Source organism: Fukomys damarensis, unplaced genomic scaffold (genome assembly GCF_012274545.1).
Source record: "Fukomys damarensis isolate Sample0158 unplaced genomic scaffold, DMR_v1.0_HiC HiC_scaffold_30, whole genome shotgun sequence".
NCBI classification, from domain to species: domain Eukaryota; kingdom Metazoa; phylum Chordata; class Mammalia; order Rodentia; family Bathyergidae; genus Fukomys; species Fukomys damarensis.
This window is the reverse complement of record NW_022900942.1, coordinates 60,406,303-60,425,125: the sequence shown is the minus strand read 5'-3', so window position 1 is coordinate 60,425,125 and position 18,823 is coordinate 60,406,303. Positions and strand designations below refer to the sequence as shown.

The 18,823-nt window shown below is 51.9% G+C and overlaps 1 protein-coding gene across 1 annotated transcript in view; it reads left to right on the top strand.

Moving 5' to 3' along the window:
* Colec12 (collectin subfamily member 12) overlaps window positions 1–18,823 on the top strand; it is a 172,505-nt gene that overhangs the window by 22,288 nt on the left and 131,394 nt on the right. Inside the window, exons 4-6 of the mRNA XM_033757416.1 lie at window positions 774–872; window positions 2,641–2,698; window positions 11,818–11,868. Of these exons, the coding sequence (XP_033613307.1) occupies window positions 774–872; window positions 2,641–2,698; window positions 11,818–11,868 (208 nt within the window). The remainder of the gene's footprint in view (window positions 1–773; window positions 873–2,640; window positions 2,699–11,817; window positions 11,869–18,823) is intronic.

Genomic DNA, 18,823 nt, shown 5'->3' with positions numbered 1-18,823 from the left:
CAGGCGGTGGCACCACTGAGCTAGATCCCCAGCCCCTGAGTCCTGGAATTACAGGCATGCGCCACCACACTGTGCTCTGAACACATTTTTGGTGTGATTTATGCAGCATTGTCCACCAGGTTGCGCACCCCAGGAGAAGGCTCCTGTTTTACCCTCCGCGGTCTTTACCACACAGCCCCATCATCTTGCCTCGGTTGGGGAGGCAGGTCCAGGGGTCCCCGTGTAGACCAGCCATTTTGGAGGGCCTCCCTTTACGTGAGAATATTCTGTAGGAGATCTCTTTACTACTACGGTGAGATGAGGGAGAGGAGGGGCAGTAATAATCTCTACTGCCTACCGAGTGCCAAACCGCAGTGCTGTGACCCCCGTGAGCACTGCAGTCAGTCCTGACAGGTTCTGTTTTGTTGCTGTGCTGAGGTTCGAACCCGGAGGCCGAACAGGAGCTCCCCTGCGGAGCTACACCCCTGGCCAGGAGGGGGCGTCCTAACCCCTTCCTCCCCACCGGAAGTGAGCGCGCGGGCGGGGAGGGGAGGGAGCTGGAGAAGGGACCTGGCCGCCTTCCTGTGTGGCTTCCGAGGCTCGGGGGCGCCAGTGCGGAACTCCTGGTGTGGATTTGGGCTGAGAAGCCAGCAGGCTCCAGCGAGGCGGAGCTGGGCCAAGGCCTGGAGCGCGGCGCGCGGGCTGCGGCCTGGTTGGTCCGAGGGCCGCATTCTCACGCCGGGTTGCTGATCGTGTGGCACAGCCGATCACGCTCCAGTTTTCCCTGGAATTAGATTTCTCGGAATGCTACGAGGGGAGGACCAGCCCGGCAAGCGTTTGAAGTCCAAAGAGAGTTTGCATCCCCTGAAGATTCAGCTAGCCGAGGACTGACAGTAACGGAAAGGGCTGTGCCCGCGCCGGATAGGTGCAGGCCGGTTTTCCTTAGAAGTGCAGTGGAGCTGTGTACAAAGCGCTCACCTGGTGTGAGGTATTATTAGTCATTGAAAACTGATTTAAAGTGTTCTGGAGGGCGTGTGACGCTTGTACGCGGAGACCTGCTTTTATTTTGTTGTGGTTCTGATCCAGGACCTCAAGCACCCTGGACTTGTGCTCTAGCGCTGAGCGCCCACATCAGCCCTGTGCCATCTTCCCGTAAGGAACTCCAGCACCCCAGATTTTGGTACCGGGAGCAAGCTTGGAGCCAGCAAAACATTCTTTAGCCACATGCAAAATCAGTGGCTACTGTGGAAGTTACAGAATTTTGTTTGTTTGTTTGCTTTTTGGTACCGGGGATTGAACTCGGGTCCTTGCGTTTGCAAGGCAGGCCACCGAACCGCTGAGCTAAATCCCCGGCCCTACAGAATTTCATTTGCCAAAGCAGTAGATCCTGTGCAAGTCTCATGCCTTTTCAGGGTACCTTTTTGAGGTGGGAGAACCTTTCCAATTCTGACGTTTAAACCTTGGACCCGACTTTCCCATAACCTGGGTTCTGGAGGGTCTCAAACGGCCCTGTACCACAGCGCCACCTATCGGTTGCACTCAGCAAGTTCTTTACCCCCCCTGCTGGAGTCCCAACTAACCAAAATAATGACATCATTATATTTTCTAGGAGAAATTTTCTATCCCCGCTGCTGCAGTCCTTGAAGTCCTACAAACTGATGAAAACAGGAAGGTTTTTTTTTTTTTTTTTTTTGAGACAGGGTCTCACTATGTAGTTGAAACTGACCTGGAACTCACTATTTAGCCCAGGCTGGTCTCGAACTCACAGCAATCCTCTTGCCTCAGCCTCCTAAGTGCTGGGATTACTGAGTGCCACCATGCTCGGTTGGAAGTTTGTTTTAACGTATGTTTAATTTCATCTTTCATTAGCTCGACTGCACCATATAACAGCTTATGGTTGTTGGACACATACACTTTTTAGGGAGGAGTCTGACTCCCCTAGCATTGGATGTGCTGTTACTAAATCACACTTCTGGGTCAGCAAGTTGAGGATATTGGTGAGTTTCAGTGCAGCAGCCCTTGTTGCCTAAGAGACGACTGAAAACAGCCAGCGCCACTGGGGATATCCCAGGTCCAAGCCACGGTTCTCATTTAACACGAGGAGGGGCTCGGCACCTTGAAACACAGTGTTCAGCTGCTTATTTTTGTACTTTTGTATATAAACATTTCTAAAATACTGTTTGACAGTAATACTTTCCAAAAGAGAACTGGTAAGCAGTATATTTCTCCCACTCCCTGTTTTTTGGGACTCTCTCCTTGCTTTCTCGGAATTTAAGGATGACTAGGATACTAAGCCAGCAAGCATGGAGGATAAAAACAAAATAGCAGAACCGGGCGGCTTCCCTTTCACTGATTGGGCTGCAAGGCTACTCTTCCTCGGGTTGTATTTTGACTTGTCACTGATTTGCAGATGCTTGACATTCTTAAGGGGAAGTTTAATTATTGCTAAGCATAGCTTTTCTTTGTGGTCTTCGTGCAGTTTCCTCAGATTCTTGCCTCCACCTCCCACTCTTTGCCATGTGGCTGTGGTGATGGGGAGATGGGAAAGCTAGCAGATTGGGATCTGATTTTCTTAATACATGCTTACTCTCATTAAGATACTGTTTCACCACAGCGATGCAACCACTGCAAAAGTAAGCTACATGGGCCTCGAAGTATTAGCTTTCCAGTGAGAAAACACACCTCCATTTGGTGACGGGAAAAGCCTGCTGCACTTCGGGTGAGCCCAGATTGCGGGTGATCCCTCTGGGAGGCCCCGGGGGCCAGGGGGCTCCTGGGTGGGAAGGAGGGGCCCTGTCCCTGGAGAGCAGGCCCCGCCCCTGCCAGGCCTCGTGTCCCCCTAAGGCCAGGCTGTCTCAGCCACAGAGGCTGTCAGTGGTCACAAGGCAGGACTAGGTCCTGTGCTGGGGACAGGGGCCCTCTGAACTGTGGTTTGTGCCCACAGACAACTTCTTGGGTATTTCTGATGGGCCTCTTAGAGTCCTGGGTATTTCCCCCTCTAACGATGTCTCGTGTACTGAGCACGCACCATGACAGTCCTCCCTCTCCTCTCCCTTTCCCTCCCCTCCCCGCCTCTCTTTGGTTTTTTGAGACCGGGTCTCACTATGCAGGTGAGACTGACCTGGAACTCACTATGTAGCCCAGGCTGGTCTCGGACTCACAGCGATCCTCCTGCCTCAGCCTCCCGAGTGCTGGATTACAGGCGTGCACCACCATGCCTGGCTTTTTTTTGGAGACAGGTTTTCAGCACACACTTCAGGCTGAGCTTGAACTCACAGCGATCCTCCTGCCTCAGCCTCTTATGACTACAGGTATGCGCCACCATTCTCGGTTCCCACCTGCCTGTCATTATTATTCCCCCAGCTACAGGTAGGAAAACTTGCGCTCAGAGAGGTTGTCGGGTCCGAGGCTACCTGGCTGCTCAGTGGGGAAGTCAGCATTCAAACTCACACCATCTGGCTGCAGAATCCACACGGGAGAGCTCCTGAAATGTCAGAGGTGCCATTTCCAGGGGCAGGTTTGATTTGTGTGCGTGACTGACAGGGCCTCATTATGTGGCCCAGCTGTCCTCAAACTCTGTGATTCTCTTGCCTCGGCCTCCTGAGCGCCGGTATCACAGGTGTGTGCCACGACGCCCAGCTGGAAGGAGCGCGTGTTGGTCTGAGCGCTGGTTGAGGATTGAGAGGGTGACGCAGCTGCGTTGCTTGGAATGCTGTGTATGTAAGAGGCACCGAGTGTTTGGCTTTGTAGTCAGCTGCACGCTGTAATCCGCTGCTTCTGCTGCCTCCTCGGATTTCTGAGCCACTTGTGTTAATTCCATCAAGTGATACCGTTTGGACCCGGAAGGCGAGGGCCCAGTGCTGATGTTACCGTTCTGATGGCAGATGTGCTGTCCCTGACCCCGGGGCCGAGCAGTCCCGGGTGAGCCACAGTGCCGGCCCGCCTGTCACCTCACCCTGCGTCAGCTCTCGCCATCAGTCACCCTGTCACTGTCCTTGGCATCAAAAGTCAGCCCCACCTCCGTGCTGGGATCACACTTAGAAGTTTGTCACTGCAGCGATGGTGCAGTTTTCCTGCCTGCTCTCAAAGCAGTGCAAGCTCCGTAAATATGCGTACAGGTGCTTCATTTTCTCAGGAGCGCTGAGTTCCCAGCAGCGCTGTTGCGCCTGCTGATCATGGCACATTTCCGTAAAGATCCCTGTCTCAATCCAGGGTCCAGTTGTTTTGTTTTTTTGTTTTTTTTTTTGGCGCCGGGGATTGAACTCGGACTTTGCACTTGCAAGGCAGGCGGCGGCACCACTGAGCTAAATCCCTCAGCCAGTGTCCGGTTTTATTCAGCAAGGTTATGGCATCCAATCCAGGAAGCGTGCATGAAGCAAAATTGTCACTAAGTCAGGACAGATGTATGTATACATAAGGTTTAGCCCTACGCCAGGTTGTCTGTTTCATTAGCGTTAATTTTCCATGAAGCTGTCATATTTCTATTACTTGAGGTTCGACCACCAAGTCCTAATTGATTTCCTTTTCCTCTCCTGTCTTCTCCTCTCCTCCTTTCCTTTCTTTAGTCCTGGAGCTCGAACCCAGGGATGCTGTCCCACTGAGTCGCACCCTAGCCCTCTCCCTTTTTACGTTTTTTTTTACTGGCACCTGGGATTGAACTCGGGTCCTTCGCTTGTGAGGCAGGCAGCAGCATCACTGAGCTAGATCCCCGGCCCTCCCTTTTTACATTTTAAGACTGGATCTTGCTAAGTTGCCCAGGCTGCCCTCAAACTCAGGATCCTCCTGTCTCAGCCTCCCTAGGAGCTGAGAGTACAGGCAGGCGCCGCTGTGCTGCGCTCTTTGTTTTCTTTAGTTTATGCTAGGTATCCAACCCAGGGCCTTGTGCGTGCTCGGTGAGTGTTTTACCACTGAGCTATACCCTCAGCCCCATTTTTGTTTGTTTGTTTTTTTCAGACAGGGTCTCACTTTGTAGTGCAGGCTGGCCCTGAACTCACTACATAGCCCAGGCTGACCTCAAGCTCGCTGCGACTCCCCTGCCTCAGCCTCCCAAGTGCTGGGATTACGTGTGCACCACCACGGCCGGCATGTTTTAAAAGCAAATATCTGGTGTGAACTGTTTGTGTGCAAGGGACTGTGGAAACACCAGTAACACCAGTAAATAAAGCCCTGTCCTCAGAGTTTGCAGTCAGGATGGCCAGGTAGGACTCACACACAGGCCCCTGGAGCCCAGGTTCAAGGAGGAAGCAGACTATGTGAGGGGCTCATATTTTAGGCTGAAGACGGGGGCCATTTTCATTTGGGGCAAAAATTGGAGCTGATTCATTACCTTGAATTGTAGTTTATATCATAGGTTATGTTTCTCTAAAGGGTGAGTTACGTTAAAGAACAATGTTTTTATTTGCTTTTAAAACTATTGAGGTTACTTGAGACAGGTTTGGCCTGGATCTCTGGGCTATCTTCCTGCCTCAGCCTCTGGAGTGCCAGGATCGCAGGACTCTGCCACCACGCCCGGTGGGTGCCAACGCTTCGAGTGGCAGACTTGCTGTGTCCTCTAAAGTTGCTGAAGCTGGTAGCTGCTGAGGGAAATCGGCTTTAGCATCCGAGACTCATTTAGGGATACAAGTAACAGAAATGCCTTGAATTTTGAACTATAAAGGAAGGAACAAGATCTCTTATCTCTCTGCTCCTAAAGCAAGTGTGTCTGCTGGGTTTGTTGAGGAGGATTGGGTTTGAGACAGAGTCTGACTGTGTAGCCGTGGCTGACCTGGAACTCATGGTGATCCTCCTGCCTCAGCCTCCCAAATACTGGGATTAAAGGCGATGCTGTGGCTGCGCCTGAGCTGGGCGGTGACAGCTCACTCAGCCGTGCTGGTTCACACCTGCACCTGGGGGTCCCAAGAGTTGCTGGGCTGGCTGTGTTGGCTGTCACTCTCCCTACAGCTCAATTGCTGTGACTTTGTAGATTTGCCAGATGTCAACTTTTCCTAGAAGTGGAATTCCACCCTATGTGGTGGTTTGCAGACTGACTTCTTTTGCTTATTAGCATGTGTTCAGGGTCGTATGTTCGTACGTGTCAGTGCTCCGTTCCTTTTTATTGGTGAATAATATTCCATTGTGTATATACCAAAATATATTCATTATCATTTGGGGAGCATTTCCGCTGTCTCCCTTTCTGAGCTGTTACAACATTCATGTGTGAGTTTTTATAGTTTTCATTTCTTTGGGTGTAGATCTAGGAGTAGAATGGCTGGATGATATTGTAACTATGTTTAATTTTTATTTTTATTTTCCATTTTTAGTTTCTATTAGTACATGATTGTAGTACATAATAAATTCTTCATAGAAATTTTGTGAGACAGGATCTCATTATGTAGTCCAGACTGGCCTTAAGCTCATATATTGCTCAGGTTGGCCTCCAACTCACAGCGATCCTCCTGCCTCAGCCTCAAAATCCTGGGATTATAGGTGTGTGGCACCCCACCTGGCTGTATGTTGGATTTTTTGAGAAGTCACCAGACTTTTCTGCGGCAGCTGCGTGATTTTTACACTTCATCCACAGTGTAAGAGGGCTCTGATTTCTCTATATTTTTGTCACCGTATTAACCTGTCCTTTCTGGGTTGGTTTGTGGTGCTGGGCGTGGAATTAAAGTCCCTGTGTGTGCTAAGCTCACACCAGCCCGTACCATCTCGGTTTGAGCCAGGTGCTTCTTACGTGTGTTCAACCAGTCGTCCTGTGTTGGCCTCACTGCGGTCCCCCTTCTCAGTTACCTGTACCCTTAGCTCCTAAGCCTTCCCAGGGCTCTGCTGCACAAACCGTCACTTCTTGGCTTTCCTGGGAGTGGACAGGGTTCAGTCACCCTTGGGGCCTAGAATTCCCGAGTCCCACACATGGGCCCTTGTCTGGGTCTGGATGCTCACAGGCTGCCGTGAGACCTTGTGTCAAATCATCCTGACTTTTCTGGGCCTCAGTCTTCTCATCTGTAAACAGGAAACACGACACAATGACGCCTGTATTCAGTGGGTGCTGACTAAATGTGACTTCTCCCGTCTTCCCCAAACGTGGGCGGCATCCAGAAGGAGAGAGACCTAACCACTTCCCCTAAGGAGTTCAGGAGCTAGTGGGAGAGATCAAGGCCTGGATAACTCTAGTTTGCATAATTTTCGACAAGAATTAGCACCATCATGTGCCATAAGCGTGCTGGTTGCTGAGGTACAGGGGACAAGTTTCCTGGTTCCAAGTGGCTTTCCATCCGGTGCCAACAGAACCGGAACCGGAATACCAGGAAAGATGGAGGGGAGTATGGGGTGAGGAAGGCAAAGTGTTCGCAGGGCCGTCCTGACTGGCTGGAGCCTTTGTGTACGTGTGACCCTCAAGCATCTAGGACATCCAAAAGTTACTGTCAGAAAATCTCTGTGCAAGCCAGGTGTGGCACATGCCTGCCATCCCAGCGTTCTGGGAGGCTGAGGCAGGCAGATCCCAAGTTTGAGGACAGCCCGGCAGCTTAACAAGACCATATCTCAAAATAAAAATAAATAAATAAAGGACTGGAGATGTAGCCCAGTGCAAAGACCCTGAGTTCAATTCCTGGCACCAGAAGAAAGACCTCTAGCTGTTGGGGCTCTGTGCCAGTTACCAATGAAAGTAAAAATAACATGATATGTGCTTTTAGATATGAATCTTAAAACACTTGTCATTTAGTATGTTGAGGATGCTTCTTCTCTGAAAATAGTCAGAGTTCCTATCAGGTTATAGTCACTGCAGAACTTAGAAGTCTTCGTTGTTTTGTCTTGTTTTAGAATAGGTTTCATTCTGTGGATTGTGGGGAGGGGCACGCCGCCCGAGGAGATGGATCTCTGAAAATGTCACCTTCACAGGCCCTGCTACCTCAGAGACAAGCAGGACACTTTTACCTTGGGTCCGCCCAGCGTGGGGAGGAGGCTTTGAGAGGGGATGGAGCGCTGCACATACTACTAGGCCCCCTGTCACAGTGAAACCTGTCAGTGTGGTGCCATGTGGTGGAGCCTCACGGTAGCCTTGTGCTCTCTGGAATGTTCAGTCCCTGGTGCTGGGAAGCGCCGAGCGCTGTGCTTCTGACTTCCGGACGGGCCCAGCTTAGCGGGTGGGCGTGGCTGGAAGGGCCTAGGGCACCTGTTCTCCCCGTTTCTGCTCTCACCTCCCCGCTAGGAGGTGAGCTGTTCTGCCCCAGCCAGAGCCCCCACCCTTGCCCAAAGCAAAGCCGCGGAAGACACAGCTTTCCGGCCCGAACCCTGCCCAGCTTTGAAGGCTAGGAAGAGAGGCTTCTAGAGTGAATGATTGAAAACACTTAAGTAAAACATGTAAAGAAGTCATTGTTGCTTCTCTCTTAGCACCTCTCAGATAGTTAAACCACTATGAACTACCTGGAAAGGGTTGTAATACGTTTGTTTTCCTTCACTCCCCTAAGACACAGACACAGAAAGCAAGACTTCTGTATAATTCCTGGTGACTGCAGTCAGAAGTTATCTGTGGTATTTTATCAGTGATCCTCAGATATTGTGGAATATTGTACTTTAAGCATTGGGTAAGAGATTTGTTTGTTTGTTTGTTTTTTTGAGACAGGGTCTCACTATGTAGTTGAGACTGACCTGGAACTCACTAATGTAGCCCAGTCTGGTCTCACAGTGATCCTCCTGCCTCAGCCTCCTGAATGCTGGGATTACAGGCATGCGCCACCATGCCCAGCAGCCTTGGGTAATATAGAAAAAAAATTTTTTTTGGTACCAGGGATCAAACTTGGGGTCCTTGCGCTTGCGAGGCAGGCAGTGGAACCGCTGAGCTAAATCCCCACCTTGAAATGTTTTTATTCTTCTAGTAGCTGTTATAGGAATGGCTAATCCAACTGGGTGCAATAGTGCACACCTGTAATCCCAACACTGTGGGAGGCTGAGGCAGGAGGATTGCAAGTGAGCCAGGCATAGGCAGTTTATGGAGGTTGTGTCTCAAAATATAAAAGGACTGGGGGGGATGTAGCTCGGTGCTGAGGCCCCTGGATTCAATCCTAAGTATTGTGAAAAAAATGCTGGCTAATCCTTTGGAATGAGGGCTAAGACAAAACTCAGGAGACCATTGGGCAGCCCTAGCATGGGTGGCCTGCTGGTTAGACCTTTGTTTTCTTGAGCCCTTAATGGGTTTGAGTATGTTAATTCGGAGGGAGAGGCAGGGACAGGACTGAACTGCTTTAATAACAAAAATATGATGCATGTGAGTTCCCAGGGAAACTTCAGGAAGCAGAAAGGAGCCAGGGTAAAGCTGCATGTGAAAAAGATCCAAGAGGGAAAAGAAAACAAACAAACAACCAAACCAATGGTAGCCCCGCTGAAAACAGCTTCGGCAGTGCAAGAGGTCTGGGCTGTGTGCTCCTGGGTGAACCTGCGGGCCAAGTCTCCTCAGCCCCCGGGGGCTGGAGGTCGTGAAACAGGAGGCACAGTGGGCCTTCCACAGCTCGCCGTCCGGTGCTGCGTCCCAGAGCCAGCAGGAGTGGAAATATTTGGGGGAAAAGCTGCGCCTGTACTGAGCGTGTGGAGACTTGTCCCCCGCACAGCCGTCATCCCTGAACAACGAGGTGTGCCGGCACCTCACGTTTAGTGGTACCCGAGGGAGCTGAGGGACCACATCGAGTAAATGAGCAGATGGATGCGTCTAAGCTTGAGAGGCTGAGGCAGGAGGATCACTGTGAGACCGAGGCCAGCATGGGCTACACAGTGAGTCAAGGCCAGGCTGGACTACATAGCTAGACCTTATCTCAAAAAGAACAAAAAGTAAAACGAAAGCAAAGAGAAAGAGCACATAGACCAGGTGCAGCCACTCACAGGATAGATTCCTAAGTAGCTGGAAGAGTAAGGGGTTGATTTGCGTCGGTGGGAAGGTGCCATCCTGTCAGGGTGCTCCTCCGTGGGCACAGCTCTGACCTGAGACACAGAAAGCATGACCGCGAACATCTGCCTTCTAGACCCCAAAGCAGCGCCTCCTTCCTGTCCCCAGAACAGTCAGACAGTGGCACAATGCAGAGGCCTCAGATTCCTAAGTAGCTGGAAGAGTAAGGGGTTGATTTGCGTCGGTGGGAAGGTGCCATCCTGTCAGGGTGCTCCTCCGTGGGCACAGCTCTGACCTGAGACACAGAAAGCATGACCGCGAACATCTGCCTTCTAGACCCCAAAGCAGCGCCTCCTTCCTGTCCCCAGAACAGTCAGACAGTGGCACAATGCAGAGGCCTCTCTCCCACAGTGGCTTTCTCACCTGTGTTTTTATCATTCATCTATTTATTTTTGGAGGCAGAGTCTGGCCATGTAGTTGGGGCTGGCCGTGAACTCACTTTGTAGCCCAGGCTGCCTTCCAGTCTGCAGCAATCCTCCTGCCTCAGCCTCCTGAGGGCCAGGATTACCCCGGAGCCCGAGTGCCGCCATGCCCGGCTTCATGTGTGTTTTATGCTTTTTCTACCAGACCCTGACTCTGAGGCGCTCTGGGTCGTGTTTCCGTGATGCTTGGTACCGTTTCGGGGCTTGGCTCTAGCCAGGCCACATCCGGCTGGGGAGTCCACGCCTGTCCCGGAGGCAGCGTCTTCCCCTCCTGATCACCAGACTGTGGCTCACTCTGGGCCTGGCTGTCTCTGCCTGTGGCGAGAGCTGGGTGAAGTGGACACTGCTGCCCACGGGGTTCGCTGAGGGCTGGGTCAGGAACGCCGAGGCAGTGCCGTGCCAGACACAAAACTCAAGTGCACGGTGGCGCACACCTGTTACCCTGGCACTCAGGAGGCTGAGGCAGGAGGAGTGCAGGTTCAAGGCCTAGTCTGGACTTAATGATTTTTCAGCTATTTTGTAACTTTCTACACATTGAATAGAACCTGTGCCTGGACTTTGGGTCATTTCCCAGGCTGGTCACGGGAAGCACAGAAGTTCCGGGCGATGTTGGGTGGCAGCATCTCCTCATCAGCCCCCTGATTGCAAGCTGGTGCCGCAGTGGCGCTGAGCCAGGGTGTGGGGTCAGTGGCTTGTGTTCGACACGTTTGAGGGTTTTTCCCCCCTGGTGCCTGGAATTGAACTCAGGACCTTTGACATTGATTGTTCAGTCTTTCATCCAGCAACATTTATTAAGCCCTTGCCCTCAGACAGGCACTATTTTAAGCATTGGGAATTTAGTCATTTGAATTTAGGTAGAAAAAGTTTCTACCAACAAGAAGCACAGTGACAGTAATAAACTCACACACTTACACATGTGAGAAAACAGCAAGCTATCAGAGTAATACTGAAATAATGCAGTGTGACAAGGAGTGGCTGAATAGTTGGAAAGGCATCTTTTTTTTTTTTTTTTTTTTTTTTGAGACAGGGTCCTGCTATTTGGCCTTGAACTCATGGAGATCCTCCTGCCTCAGCCTTGCAAGTGCTGGGATTATAGGCATGTACCACCACACCGAGCTGCAAAAAGGCAATTTGAAAGAGCCACACTTTGCGGAGATCTGAATTAGAAGTCACATTGAGAACAGGAGGGGGCACACTTGTGCACACCTATAATCCCAGCCCCCTAGGAGGCTGAGGTAGGAGGATCACAAATTCATGATACCTGGTCTCAAAATGAAAATGAGCTGGGAATCTGGCTCACTGCAAAGGCCCTCAGTTAGATCCTCCATGTGGCAGTAAAAGAAAACCAGGAAGAGCACTGCAGGAGTGGGGTCAGTGAGTGCAGAGACTGTGGCCTGTGTCAGCGGGCCCTGGGGACGAAGGGGAGGGGAGAGCTGGTTCGTCGGAGCCGTGGGCCCCTGTGCCCTGTGCCAGGCTAACGCTGTGCCCCCTCTTCTCCCACAGACGACTTCGCAGAGGAGGAGGAGGTGCAGTCCTTCGGTTACAAGCGGTTTGGTGAGTTCGAGCAAAGCTCTGCGTCTCTCCTCGCTTGGCCTGGGGTGGGGCTGGGCCCACTGCTGGACTGGCTCCCGGAACGTGGCGGCTCTGAGTTCCGAGGTTCTGTGGAAGAGGTGGCCGACGGCCCGGCCTCCCAGGGGCTGTGGATAGGAGCTGTGCCCCAGTGTGGGGAAGGGTGCGATGTCTGTTGGCCTGAGTTCAGAGCCGGTGGCTTGCTACCTTGCTTCCCATATGGTGGGAAAGGGAAATCTGAGCCAAAATTCATGGGATTTCTTTGCATTGTTATTTACCTATTAGGTATTTTGAGACAGGGTCTCGCTTTGTGGTTCATGCTGGTCTTCAACGCACTCTGTAGCCCAGGCTGGCCTTGAACTCATGGAGATGGAGATCCTCCTGCCTCAGCCACCTGAGGTGTGTACCGCCACGCTGGCTGTGTTGTTATTTAGAAACCCCTGTCTCTCCCGTCGCTCAGGCTGCGCTCACATGACTTAGTATCAGTCGGTGACTGGAAAGAGGAGACTTTTCCAGGAAGCCAACTGCACACAGCGCTGTGGGAAGGGCCGGGCCAGGGCCCCCCAAACACATCGCCATCCTGGACCCTGAATGTTGTCTACCACGTGGTCAAGTTAAGAGTGCGGGAGGGGCAGAGGTTCCGTCCTGGTCGCCCTGGGGCCCCCAGGTGCCATCACAGGAGTCCTTGGAAGCCCGAGGAGATGTGGCTGTGAAGAGCTGAGTGTGTGGGGGACGGTGCAGGGCGGGCCTCGCACTGAGGATTTGGGCGGCTCTCAGAGCAGGAAAAAGCAAGGAGATGGGTTCCTCAGAGCCTGGGCGGGGCAGCCACCCAGCTGCTTTACTTCAGCCAACCGAGGCTGCCTGCAGACTTCGCCTTCCAGAGTGGTGAGAGGAGGGATCTTTGTGTTGCACTCCTGCTGGGGCCGTCACAGCAGCTCACACAGATGGGGAGGGACAGAGAGAAAATGAGAGAGAATGAATATGAAAGAGAGAGAGTGAACCTATTTCCTGTTGCTTAAAAAAATCCTGGCTGGACATTGATTAAAGTTAACAACCACCAGCTGCTCTGGCTCCCCCGTTGTTGTAGCATTTTTCCTTCTGGAAACCCACTTCTGTGCTTCTTTCTGGGAAAGAAAATTGCCTGCGGGCTGGGAATGCAGTGGCCCCAGGCCCATGGCGCCTCCATTCATGCCCTGGCGGAGCAGTGGCCCCAGGCCTCTCCCCTCCAGCTCCTCCTGGTCCTCACAAGCTCCTGTGTTTCTGGGATGGCACCGGGGTCCGCAAAGGAAAACAAAACACAAACCAGGAAACATGAAAGGCAGAGATAAAGGGGAAACTCAAACTTGTCAGTGTGGCAACAGAAATCGATGTCCCTATGTTTTGGAAATCAGTAGAAATATGAAGCACCAAGAGAAAAAGTCTTGAGCTGAGTGTGGTGGCGCACACCTGAGATCCCAGCACTGGGGAGGCTGAGGCAGGAGCATCACCAGGAGTTCAAGGCCACCCTGGGCTACATAGTGAGACCCTGTGTCCAAAAAAAAAAAAAAGTAAAAATAAAGGAGAAAAAGTCTCTTTAAAAAGAGTGACCTTGATAGGAAATGTGTTATTTCACAATTGTATGACTAGCTAGATGGGTAGGGATTTGGTGAAAAACACGAAAGATGGTATGTTGCTGAAGAGATTTTAATTTACAAGTTAAATTATGCAAGAGAATTGGCAGCTGGTGATTCGGGAGACAGAACGTACAAGTTCTGGAGAACAGAAACAGAAGGACAAGGAAAACAATACCAAGTCATACAAGTAGAGGATGAGGCCGAACTGAGGGAACGTCTTGGGGTAGGTGATGACAAATGTGCCCGAGGCCGGGGATCCTTGGACTCAGCTTCTAGGCAGAGTGATGGAAATCAGCTGTCTTACTTATGTCTCTCACACCTGACCCCCAGAGTTAAAGGGGAAAAGTTTGTTCGTCTCAAGGTTCAGAGAGGTTTCAGTGCATGGTCAGCTGGCTCCGAGGCAGGGCGGCCCGTGGCAGAGGAGCCTCACAGGAGGAGGCGCAGTCCATGGCAGATGCAGGGCAGCTAAACAGCAAGGGGTCTTAGCAGCAGCCTTCCAGCCCCTTTGTACTCTGTGCAGGCTGCCGGGGTTAGGGCGGTGCCAGGTGGACTGCTCAGGAATCCCAGCATCACACACTCTGGATCTGGCCCCACCTATGACTGCACAGGCTTTGGGGGACATCGAGACACAGCTATGACACCAGCATGGGGCAAGAAAAGCGGGGTTTTGTTGATGGGAGAACCTTGGAGATTATTTAAGTCGGCCTTTAACTTTACAGGCAGGGAGGTGAGACTTCAGGGATCGTGCCTTGGCCGTGTTGGAAGATTCTCCATCTTCCAGTTCGCAGGCTGGCGTCCTAGGGAAGGCCTGGCCACTTTCACAGGGCCTAGCATGCAGGCCCGGTGCTTCAGACCGTGGGTGTTCGGTCCCTCAGAGGCCGGATCTGCTCATCGAATTGAGCAGAGCCCAGGAACCATGCCTTCAGGTTTGGCTGAATTCAGCCTGTAGGGGAGGGTCCCGTCCCTTTTGTGCTGCAGGTTGGTAGTGAGCTGGAGGGAGAAGGCGCCAGGAGATGGGCTAGGCCTCTCTCTCTAGGCCCTGCTCTGAGTGACTCTTGTGACTTGAAACCATTTACTCAAACTCTGAGCCTCGGGCCGCCTTAGCCAGTAAGCGAGTGACACGTGCCTAGGTGAAGTTGGCCTCGCTGCGCTGTGCGGTACATGTGCGTGCATGCGTGCACACACAGACCTGTGTAGGTGTCAGCTTTTAATTCTGCAGAAGTAGACCAGGTAATTTAGAGACTCGCTGCGGTGTAATTTTAGGTATGTCTTATTTATGCAAATACAAGAAACACAGCACAGGGGTTAGTTACTCTCCACACAAAGGGACTGCTGTGTTAGCGAGTTGTGCCTGGGTTGGCTTATTTCTGGAGTTATTCAGAAGCATGTGCTGTGTAAAGCCAGGACCATTTCTGTCATGATATTCTGTGTTTCCAGATTTGGAATAGCACTGTCCTAAACAGCAAAGTGTGTCGCCCTTTCCGGTGACCTAGCTGGTGTTGGGTTATTTCAGTACAATCTCCTTTGTTTATTCATGGACTCATTACTGCATTTAAAAAAAAAAAAAAGCGTTTTTCAGGCTTTCCCTATGCCAAAGTTGTTAGCCCCTTTCCCGGAGTTCTGGGCAGGTGTCTGAAAAAGAGATGGGGTGAAGTCTGATGGTTTTGCCGCTAATTTGTTCCTGTCATGAAAGCTGCACTGGGGAGATGAAGAGTTAATTAAGTGAGCATTTTCAAGCTTTCATCAGTCTTTGGGGGCCGGCATTTCTTGGCCTCTGCCCGCAGAGCTAATTGAGGTGAAACTGTGGTTACAATTTGGCAGAATTCCTTTTCTGGGATGTGAAATTCCCGGCCGTGAATGTTTGTTTTCCATCCATAGAATATGATCAGTACAACGATGATACCTTTCTATTTATCTCCCACTCACTGTTTTCATACAAAATAGCATGCACAGGCGATCTGGGGATTTAGCTCAGTGATGCCACTGCTGCCTCAAAAACCAGAGGTCAATCCCTGGTACCCCCCCCAAATCCAAAAATAGCATGCAGGGCCTTGGAACCCCTCATCTTCCTGCTTTGCCCAAAGGCAGAGGGAATGACATCACCTGGTCATCCGCGGGAGCCCCACTGGTGACACGGGACAGACCAGGTCTTGATGCCGGGGCCCGTACTTTCGTGCGCAACTCAGCCTGTAATGATCATGGGTGGGTTTAAGGGCTCACACTGAGCGACTCTGGGCAGCTGGGAACATTTGCTGATTGTGTTTGACAAACAGAACCCAGGGCTCAGGGTTAGGGGTTCTTAATGGCCAGGACAGGAGATGTGAAAAATTGCACTGTGAAACAGTAACGAAAAGTAAAAGGGCCCATTCTCTGGGGAAGAAGAGCTCAACTCTTTGGTGGAAACAAGGCAGAACAGTTCTAAAGGAGCTACTTAAAAAATATTTAAGGGTTCCAGGCCAAAGAGGGGTGCAGACACCCTCTCAGGCCAGTAAGTTTGTTCTTTGAAACTATTTGTTTCAAGTATGTCCTTGAATTATTTGTTGCGCTTATCCACAACTTCACAGGCCAATTGTAGCTCTAACTTCAAGTAACCCTGTTTTTTTTTCTTTTTCTTGAAAAATAATTTCAGATTAGCAAGAATAATCTCCCTTTTGTATGGAGAGACAGGATCTTGCTAAGTTTAGCCCAGGCTGGCCTTGAATTCCTCAAATGAACTTTTTGCCTCAGTCTCCCAAGTAGCTGCCTTGCAGGTGGTGCTGCTGCACTCAGGATAGCAAGAGGATTTTTAACAGTTCGACCCACGGCTGAATCTACTGGCGGTGCTGGGACTCGAACCTGGGGCCTTGTGCATGCTGAGCTCTACCATGGAGTGGCACCCCCAGCCCAGTGCAGAGAGACCCCGAAAGAGTCTGCTGAGAGGATGCCAAGCTGCCTTTGGAGAGCTGCTCCAGGTGGACTGTCACCCCTAGGGCCTCTCCCGGGAAGCCTGCCTTCATCTTCCGGTTTGGGGACAGCACCAGCCAGGAGCCTTCCTCCAACAGCCAGGAGGGCTGCGCATCCCTCTCCCCAGCCATCGGGAGGCTGACAGGCAGAGTTGACCAGCAGAGATGAGAATGCCAGGAATTTCCATCATTTCCTGCCAGGAAGGACTCAGAAAGCCCAGTGAGGCCGGGCTGTCAGCAGCACCTTTTCCAGACGGGAAGGGGTGACAGGAGGCAGAGGACAGCCTGACGGGCGGTGGGAGGGAACACAACTCAACTCGGTGCCCTTCGGAGGGTTTCTTTGAAATGTTCAAAGCCGCCTGTATTGCTTAGCAGGAGGGGGACGGCTTTATTTATGGGATTTGGGAATCCTAGTGGAGTTGGTATTTCTGATTTCATAAGAGCCTGGTGTCAGATGACAGGAGAAGTGGACACCAAAGAGACTCTCCGGCAAAGCTCCCCTGGCCTTTGCTCCCCCGTGACCCACACAGGGGAGTTCAGTGGCCATCACCCCCTTTCAATAACCTGAGGAGGTTTCGTAATTTTTATCATTATCAGTGATGGAAACTTGCAGCCTTATTTGCCAACAGTGTGCACCCAGGTTTTCCTTCTTTTTTAAGAATCCAGGCCAGATCCTTCCTGCCTTCCGCATCATAGGAATTAAAAGCAAAAACATTTTGTATGAAAGAAACCATGAAGCTTCCTTTCTTGAAGGTCTCCTATGTGCCCGTGGTTTCGCACCCGTTCTTCACTCAGGTCTCTCTGAAGTCCCGGGGTGATGATTCCCCGGGGTTACAGAGAGGAGCTCAAGCTCCTGAGGCTGAGTGTTGTCGGGCGTCTTTGGGGCGCTGTGGCACAGTGCTGGGTGCGCTGAGCTTGAGGGAGGCCCTGGCTTCCACCTCCAGCATCAGGAGACCAAACAGAGCCCAGATTTCAGGCCCCAGGTTCCCTCTGCTACCCTAAGGGCTGAGCATTGCCGGTCCCTTCTCAGAGCACCCCAAGATGCTGAGAGCGGGTCCCCGACGCGCGCGCGCGCGCGCTAAATCGGCAGCTGCCCCACCGTGACTCCGATTTCTTAACTTCCTAATATGCATAGTCCTGAGCCCTGATTTTCCAACCACTGGCTACTGCCTCCCTGCCCGGCTCCCCTGTTTTTCATTCAGTTGTGAATACTGGAGAGGGTGTGGGAGGGAGGAGAGGGAATCATTTGTTTTTCCGACAATTAGGTTGAAGCTGAATGTGGTTTGGTTTTATTTTTGGAAAAACTAAAGAAGAAAATCTACTCAGCCATGTTTCCTGTGAAGACCTTCGGTTGTTTGCGGGGGTTTTTGGTGGCGGGTGCCCGGTGGGAAGGAGCGACCCTCCGCTTTCCCTGGAGGACAGGAGAGCTGCCCTAGGCCGGCGGTCTCTCCCTTCCCACTGGGGCGCGGGACCCCGGGCTTGGGAACGACCGACCTGCTGCCCTGCCACCTTCGCCCCTTCGCAGCAAGTCGCACGGTGGGGTGCGGATGAGGAAACCGGGCTGGTGGGCCTGAGGAACAGGAGAGCGGTGGGACCCCGCTGGGCTGTGCCCCGTCCCGCTCCTCCCCTTCCCCAGGCCCTGCCCCCTCGCCGGTGTGATCCCAGCTCCCGCCAGGGCCAGGGATGCAGTGGCCTTGCTGCCCTCTGACCCTGCCCACCGCCAGGCCCCCTTCCCTTCTCTGGCCTGCCTCAAGGCTGTCACTGGCTCAGGAAATGCCACAGGGCTTGGAGCACGCTGGGCCTTGGGGCAGGGCCCCGCCCAAGAAGAGCTGCAGAAGTGGTCCAGGGCTGGCCGGCCGCAGCAGCTCCAGGTGGGCGGGCCAGTCACGGTGTCCTCGTTCTTGGGGTGCACAGGGACAGGGACGGGTCAGGCCTCCAGTGGGGCTGATGTGTGTAGTGGAGCACTGTACAGGGCGCTGGATCGAAGCTTTCTGACCGCTGCTTAGTCCTCATGACATCCATATCCAAAGGCGCAGTGCGTGCCTGGTAAGCACGAGGCACAGTTCAGCTGGGCGTGGTGGCGCATGCCTATAACTGCAGCATTTGGGAGGCTGAGGCAGGAGGATCACTGTGGGTTCCAGGCCAGGCTTGGCTACCGAGTGAGTTCAAGGCCAGCATGAATTACACGGGGAGATTCTGTCTCAAAAACAAATATGTATATAGTATTGGTAGAATTTAAGAATCAGTAGAACTTAGGATTTAACATTAAGTATACAGTAAACATTGTCAAATAGCAACATAATTGTATTATAACCCAGATATGTTATTTCTCACTTGTCCCACCTATAAAATTATCTTTTTTTTTTTTTTTTTTTTTTTTTTTTA